Genomic DNA, 7,500 nt, shown 5'->3' on the forward strand with positions numbered 1-7,500 from the left:
CCAATAGGCCGAACGGAAGGGTACATGGCCAATTGAGTTAACGTGTTCAAAGAGAGAGCAATCGACGCAGCAGGAATATGAGAGGTAGGTCAATTCTCTGTGCTATGCTGCAAGTGTGCTTCACCGGTCACTCTCGCTTTATGTACTAACTCATGAGGAGAGGGCAAAAGAGGACGTGAGGGTGCTAGGGAGATCCTATTGCCTGGGGTTAGAACCAGTCATAAACAATTTGGGGATTGTGTCTCCCCCTGCTGGGCAAAGGCAGAAATACAAGCCCCCTTTCAGAGGTTTCAGAGGTTAGTGTACCACCAGTATACACAGTATGTCCTAATTTCCATCATCACATTTATCTAAGATAGACCTACATCACTGATTACATTTATTAAGAGCTGTAATCTGTCGTTTTTCTGCACAATTCTTCCAACACATGGAAAATATTCAATCATTTATTTCTATATGTCAATAACATAGCCTACTTGTCATAACGGAGCATATTCACATACTGTATGCAACTCCTGTTTATGTTTTAGGTCTGTCTGCTCTTGCAATCAACCTGGAGTACATGCATATAGTGGTGGCTTTAGCCAATGACCTCTGACCTGCCTTGCATGGCAATGGGCCAGGCCACAGCCAGCCAGACAAACAGACGGACGGACAGGTAAAGGTGTAGGTGCAGGTGGGTGGGAGTGTGAATGTGATGTCACATTGGTGAGAAAACTGACTGATCATGTGGACACAGCGCTGTTGGCTGTCACATTGGACACCAGACCAGGCTGGCCAGAGAACGGAGACATGGCCCAGGACAAGCTACCTGGGGACACAGTGAGGCAGCAGGAGGGTGCTGAGATGTACTCCGACGTAGCCACAGTCAGCTCCAGTGTAGGTGAGTCAAAAGACCTTTTTTCAGAAGAGTTTATGGTATTTTATACAAATTAACCAATTGTTATCACCAATAAAGGTACTGGTATGACTATGTCAATTGTCAAAAGGTTGTCCCACTAATGTACCATATCTTCGGAAAGATTTGAAATTGATTTGAAATTGAATTGATTTGAAAAGATTAGTACCGTTTTTTTAAATGGAAGATTGAAAGTAACATCTATTTAAAGTCATCTTACCCTTTATCTCAATGAAACTCAAATTGTTAGAATTTGATTAAAATATACTTAACCTTCCGTGTGAAGTTAGTTATAATTTGGTAAAAAGTCATAGTATTCAGTCATCTCTTTTATTCTGATCCCTCAACCACCGTAATGTGAACAGCCCATGTCAACTTGGTCAACCAATTTTACAAAATAGTCACTTTGTTAGCTATTGTGGATTTAATCTAGGCCAAATCCCCTAGTCTCTAGTATCCCTGTCACACAAGATTGAATTTGGTCAGCAAATCCTGGGGGGTATCGGGTTGCCCAACGTTGGTGGGAACCACAGTCAGTGTAATCCCCCCTTTTTGGGAGACAGTCATCAGTGAAATGTGCTCATACAAATTTAGACAACTTCCTAAGTGATGGCTGTCTGGACAAGGACCAGTAGGCATGAGGGGGCTGGTCAGTACAATCAAACAAACAAACCTCCTAATCACATACAGAGTGAATGTCGTTACAGGAACCCTTTTGAATTCGCAAGCTTTTCTCCTTCCAGACCATGGCGAGCCAGCCAGGAGAGGCTCGTGTGACAGAGCAGGGGTTGTAGGCGTGGGCAGGCGGGGCAGCAGGGTCTGTCCCCCCCCAGCCCGCAGACGCCACCGGACCACCTTCAGTCACAAACAGCTGGAGCAGCTGGAGCTGGCGTTCGGACAGAACCACTACCCGGACATCTACTGTCGCGAGGAGCTGGCGCGCCTCACCAAACTCAACGAGGCACGCGTACAGGTGACTATCAGGCGTATATTGCCATGGCCACAAACTGGAAGTGTTGTCTACTTTATAAACCTTTAGGCTTTTCCATACTGATTATGGCAGCATTTCTGACAAAAAATGATGGCATTTCACACATGAAAGGATGCTGTACCATATAATATGAAAAGACCTGTCCCACCCAACAGGTATGGTTCCAAAACCGCCGTGCCAAACAGCGTAAGCAAGAGCGGGCATCTCAGAAGCTCCTGCCAGTGGGCGTGATGTCAGGTCACGGGGCGCTGCTGGGGGGCGTGTGTGTGCACCCCACAGGGATGGGCCGGCAGTACTACCCCCACTCCCTGGCCCACATCCCTCACTTCCCCTCTATGCTGCCCCCTGGTGGTTTCTCCCACCACCCTGGTCCCGCTAGCCAGTATCCCTATCCAACAGTCCCGTCCCAACCAGCCCCCCCCCGCCAGCACGACGAGTGGTACAACCCTCTGAGGACCATAGGAGGCCCGCCTACCAACCTGGCTGCGCCCGTGTTCTCGCTGGCTCCCATGCCAGCTCTCGACCCCACCTCTCACTGGAGCTAGACAGGCTCTGCTAATACCCGATTGTGTGGAGAGGGTCTGATGATGCAAAGGACATAACAGTTAGTTATTGCACTGTAGATTAGATTAGTTTTTACTGCTTATTGCAGCTGTGCAGTGATAGGACCATGGGACATGCAGGGTGAGGGCAGTGACCCTGGGACTATAACTGTGGGTCAAAAGTTCAGATAATGGAAGTAAGCATAATTGGCAGGAATTTATTTCATTTTGTGTTCACATACAGTATGTCATAACTGTTCTTGAAAATAAATCTGTTTTTCTTTAATAGAAAATAATGTACAACCAAGAGTGGAACCTATATGTCATATATTTATTTTGTATTCTGTTTTCTACAAGCCACTTACACATTTGAGATCAAATGATCTGAATTAATGAATCAAACAACCAACACTGCATCATGAAAATAGAACTCTTGTAACAAATAATATAATTGTACATTTGAAAGGTTTATAAATGAACTTAATGTTGCAGACTCGTAGACACCCTAACACAAGCACCTGGAGACCTTAAGGTATAGTCCGTTACCAGATCCTAGCAATGCATGTCATTTGCAAAGTGTACACATGTCATTATTTTAATAGGCAGACAACATTAACATCAACACCACAGAACCCTGTATTCTAAGTATCTTATAGTAAATCTGTAAAAGCACAAACTCTTACTAAATACCAAGTGGCTGTGGCCTCACTGTGCGGCAACCCTAGTGCTGAGGAAATAATTCGCAACATGGTTTTACATTCAAATTTCATCGAGACACACTAATCTCAAGCATCGGCCCTGCGGTAAATACAGTATACTGCAGTTGTGCGTTGATGTGGGTGAGACAAAGACTATGTACGTTAATGATAGCGGCTGAAAAACTGCATTGGTGCCAGCTTAGCTTCTTGTCCAGATGCAGAACTTCTATGATCCTCATCTGTTCAAGAGGCAAATCCTTAAAAAAAACGTGTAAGTCCAACACCTGCTACTTTTAGATTGGACTAAATAGGTTGTTCACCTCAATCAGTAGTAAAGGCCACTTTAAATGGTGTCATGATGACTTTTTTGGTCTATGATCTTTAATTTCAAAAGGCAACAGCCAGTCTCTACGATACTTATCCAACTGTCCACCGTATCACCACTGGCTCAAGCAATGTCCGCGGAAACATTTGGGACACACACTGGCTCAGGTAAATAAAACATTAACAGTATGTTTAGAGACAGAAAGGGGTGATTGGTTGTGTGTGCTGAGCCAAAGCTCAGCGCCTAGTCAGTCTCTCCTTTACTCCAGCGACTTGGCGAACTCTGCGTAGTCTATGTATCCGTCATTGTTCTTATCATCGTCCCTGAGAACATCATCTATAAGGCTTATGAGGTCTTCCTCCCTCATAGGTTCGCTGTGCTCTCCTCCCTCCTGCAGGAAACGGTTTAATAACACATGTGAGTGTGTGTGTGTGTGTGTGTGTGTGTGTGTGTGTGAGAGAGAGTGTGAGAGAGAGAGAGAGAGAGAGAGAGAGAGGGAAGGAGAGAGAGAGAGAGAGAGAGAGTGAGTGTGTGCATTGATAATAACAGCAGCACGTGATACCGCTTATCAACCATGTAAGTAGAAGACACACACATACCTCCTTGTGGACGTGAGAGATGGCTGTGGCCAGCTCCAGGCCGTCCAGCAGGTTGTTGCCGTCGTAGTCGTGCATCTTGAAGTAGTGCAGCTGGAGCTCCTGGTTTGACATGTCTGACTCTGGCTTGTCAATCACCCCCTCCAGATGCTCCAGGATGTGACTGGAACAGACAACAGAGGAGAGAGACTAGAACCATCTAAAACTATACACCTCTCCAGGTAAAAGCCAAGCTTTATGGTCTAACAGTGTATAACTTGCTGTGAGCTAAACGGTTTGTTCATGTGTGATGAGTCAAGGCAAACAGAATCCTGTAGAAGTGATCAAAGGTCACTGGTGCTCCATGCAAAGTTTGTAAACTTTGTTGACTTGAGTATAATTCTGTACAGAGCGTTCAGGTTTGGAGTACTCACTCTTTGTCCTGCACCATGTTCCTATCCAGGCCGTGGTGGGCTTGGTGACCCTCTGTTTCTTGTGGCTGGTCACCCTGGTAAACCTGCTCGTGGGACCGGGCAGACAGCAGACAGCTGGAGACTAGGACCGGCCAGACCCAGGCCACACTCCACCTGGCTCGAACTCTTAACAACACCATTCTATGTTGAGGCCGGGCAGACAGGGAGACATATTTGACTGTAAAAAACGGGTTAAAAATCCATGGAAATGTTTTCGACTCCTAAGTGGCTTCAAGTTCATGATGCTCAGAAACAGTTAAAACCCCCCTGCTCAATTCCACACCACCGCTAGCCCAGAAAGATAGACAAGCCATGCAAACTAATTTCACATAATGTTCTAATGTCTTGTAAGTTTTAAAAAGCCGATCTGGGGGATACAAGATCTCTGACTTTACTGTGGTGGTCCAATGACTGGACAACATAATATTCCATATGGATCGTGTAGCTGAAGTGATGACGATAGCTAGCAGTGGATATAGTAACGTTGCAAGCAAGCAAGAATGCTTCTCCCGTTTCTATTTTAGACAAACGTCACTTTCACAGCTAAGGTTATGATGAAAATACCACCCTACAGGAATAAATCTCAGTTTAAAAGAGACTCACCCGCTCACAGTCGTGAAACCGCTAGTCGTGAATTAGCACACTTGTATTTTAATTTTCACTGCCTTTTTGGACATTGCTACTATCCGTAATCGTCTTTCGCCTCATGGACACGACAGCTAATTTCCGATTGGTTATCAGTAAATGACGTCAGTGTTCGGTACCAGCCAATCCGTGCCCTGCTGTAATCCACACACGAACCAGCAATGTTTTGAGTGCCGCAGATTTTTTATTGCGTTTGAGATGTAAACCTTTCTGACAACCATGTCAAGCTTTCGTAGGGACAATGAAGCCGCCAAAGCTCTTTTCAGAAGACTTGAGGTTTATTTATTTACCATTAATTGGAATAGCTGTGTCCTGTCTGTAGAGACTAGACCTGTAGTCGTAGTGTGTAGTTGGGAGTCTACTGTAACTCTACTGTATGAGTAGGGAGTCTACTGTAACTCTACTGTATGAGTAGGGAGTCTACTGTACTCTACTGTATGAGCAGCTCGCTCAGTCTGTAACAAGCTCAAGCTGGTATCAAAGTTCAGCTGTTGGGAGCTCTGTCTTCCATCATGTCAAGGTAGCTATTGCGTCAAAAACGGAAGAAAAATGCAAATGCCGGTTTACAAATAGTAGTCAGAATGCTGTTAATGTGTGAGAGGGACTGCTGTCGGTGTGTTATGGAATGAGGACCACCTGTTGTCTGTTGCAGGCTAATTAGCTTAATCGCCCCGCCCCCTCTCCAGGTGACAGCTCGCGATCCAGTCAAATCAATGTGTTTGTAACACGTAACCTAGTAGTAGGCTACATAATAGTTAAAGCACAGGTTTTTATCTTTGCACATACATGTGTTAATTAATAACGGAGCTAAGTAGGCCAGACGTGCAGCAGCTACAAATCAACAATATGATAGGGAATATATATTTTATTTTTTATTTAAGGGGGGGGGGGGTGCTTTTTGTAGGCCTATAGCCTATGTTATTCTAATTTTGAACTTCCTAGCTGTTTACTGTATGCATAGGCACATTTTCATTTTCTGTCTATAGTAGCACCAATCCCAGTAATTGATCCAGTTAAGCAATTTAAAAGGTTAGAGAGAAAGATTGAGGACATGATGGCTAACCTTAACAGGATTCCCTCCAGTGTAAATTCCTGACCTGTACGCAGCTGTTGATGTCATGATCTCTTTTTAAGAATCATTTTAAGATTCAATATCGATCAGCCTAATCGAATATACGGGGTGTTTTATAAAGAAGTAATAATCAGTAAATAAAAAGTAATCGAATGATTATAAAAATAAATCTGCCTACTTTATCATTTGCTAGATTGTCAATTTATATTATCAAACTATCAATGTGCAAAGATGGTGAGGGCCTTCAATTACCATAATACACTTAATTAATTGGGTCATGACTTCCCAATTAAACTACTCGTGTTCACTCACTGCTGTACTATGACTTTATTTATCCCCGTTTTTATCTTTGCATGAATCGCAACAAAACAAAAAGATATTGTGAATATGTATATCATAACGTCAAGTTTCCGTTCAGAATGAGAGCAGGGACTGCAGCGGCAGCCGTACGTGCCGTCACATTAGTCAACATCGTTTTTTTCCTCGTCTGTTTGTAGTCCGCAGTTACTCCCATCGTGTCGGGGGAGTACAGTTACCGAGACAGAGCGGCTATGGCATCCAGGGTCTCCTTCTCACAGTACCGACTGGAGGCAGAGATCGAGCGCTACCGAGCGGAATGTCAGTGGGACAAGATACCAGCTCTGGTGGAACAACTCACGACCACACGGATTCACGATGACGGTCAGTTGGGAACAGCGCAGCGCACCTGTTGAATTGTAATGCAGCTACAGCAGGCTTCTTGATTTGGCCCTGAATATGTTCCACTGACCGAGATTACTGCAGTGACGCCTAAATTGAACTTTGTACTGTAGGTTACTCTGTCATGAGCCACTGCAAAGACAACATAGCTAGGATAACATTTTCGCAGGTTAGTTGCCTAAAATATACAGTATTGTCTCCAGCAGAACGATTGTATTTAATAATACCAGTGGAAGGGCATGTTACTGTATGTGTTGTCCACATACTGTAATAATTCATTATTGTCCTGTTCTCCCATTCTACATAGGCTACCTACCTGCATAGTATAGTAGCTGACTTGTATTCAAACCATTTGCTTTACACACTACACAAACACATGTATCAGCAGTAGCCTACCTGTCTACCTCTTCTCTGAAGTGGGTTATATACCCCTGCTCACCTTGGTAAGGTAAAGATGGGGGTAGACCCAGCTGCATTACTGTTGTGTCAATATTTGATCTAATCTAATGGTCAACTGTGGCTAATACAACTGTTATCTCCAGAAATGCAGGCCCGCTGTATGGCCACATTAGTCATTCCTGT

The 7,500-nt window shown here is 44.3% G+C and overlaps 3 protein-coding genes across 6 annotated transcripts in view; 2 read left to right on the top strand and 1 right to left on the bottom strand.

Annotated features, from left to right (window-relative positions):
• Positions 1-792: 792 nt before the first annotated feature.
• Positions 793-2,434, top strand: prop1 (PROP paired-like homeobox 1; the record flags this gene model as incomplete). Its single annotated transcript, XM_084458784.1, has 3 exons — positions 793-883; positions 1,642-1,871; positions 2,045-2,434. The coding sequence occupies 3 exons, from the start codon at positions 793-795 to the stop codon at positions 2,432-2,434; spliced, it is 711 nt and encodes a 236-aa protein (XP_084314910.1).
• A 214-nt stretch (positions 2,435-2,648) lies between these two features.
• mcfd2 (multiple coagulation factor deficiency 2, ER cargo receptor complex subunit) lies at positions 2,649-7,379 on the bottom strand. Of its 2 annotated transcripts, none has more exons than XM_084458647.1 (4): positions 7,358-7,379; positions 4,464-4,643; positions 4,054-4,213; positions 2,649-3,845 (listed from the first exon to the last, which is right to left on the bottom strand). In XM_084458647.1, exons 2-4 carry the CDS (start codon positions 4,640-4,642, stop codon positions 3,714-3,716), a joined length of 471 nt encoding a protein of 156 aa, XP_084314773.1. In that variant the 5' UTR covers position 4,643; positions 7,358-7,379; the 3' UTR covers positions 2,649-3,713. The 2 variants fall into 2 exon arrangements, with proteins under 2 accessions (XP_084314773.1, XP_084314772.1); XM_084458646.1 differs by lacking the exon at positions 7,358-7,379 and adding an exon at positions 5,106-5,214.
• The window catches only part of ttc7a (tetratricopeptide repeat domain 7A), a 34,518-nt gene continuing 33,769 nt past the window's right edge, over positions 6,752-7,500 (top strand). For all 3 annotated transcript variants that reach the window (XR_014631023.1, XM_084458644.1, XM_084458645.1), the window contains exon 1: positions 6,752-6,900. Coding sequence is in view for 2 of the 3 variants with exons in the window: in XM_084458644.1 (XP_084314770.1) it covers positions 6,771-6,900 (130 nt within the window). In the remaining variant the exon portion in view is untranslated. The remainder of the gene's footprint in view (positions 6,901-7,500) is intronic.

Source organism: Borostomias antarcticus (assembly GCF_949987555.1).
Source record: "Borostomias antarcticus genome assembly, chromosome: 25".
NCBI classification, from domain to species: domain Eukaryota; kingdom Metazoa; phylum Chordata; class Actinopteri; order Stomiiformes; family Stomiidae; genus Borostomias; species Borostomias antarcticus.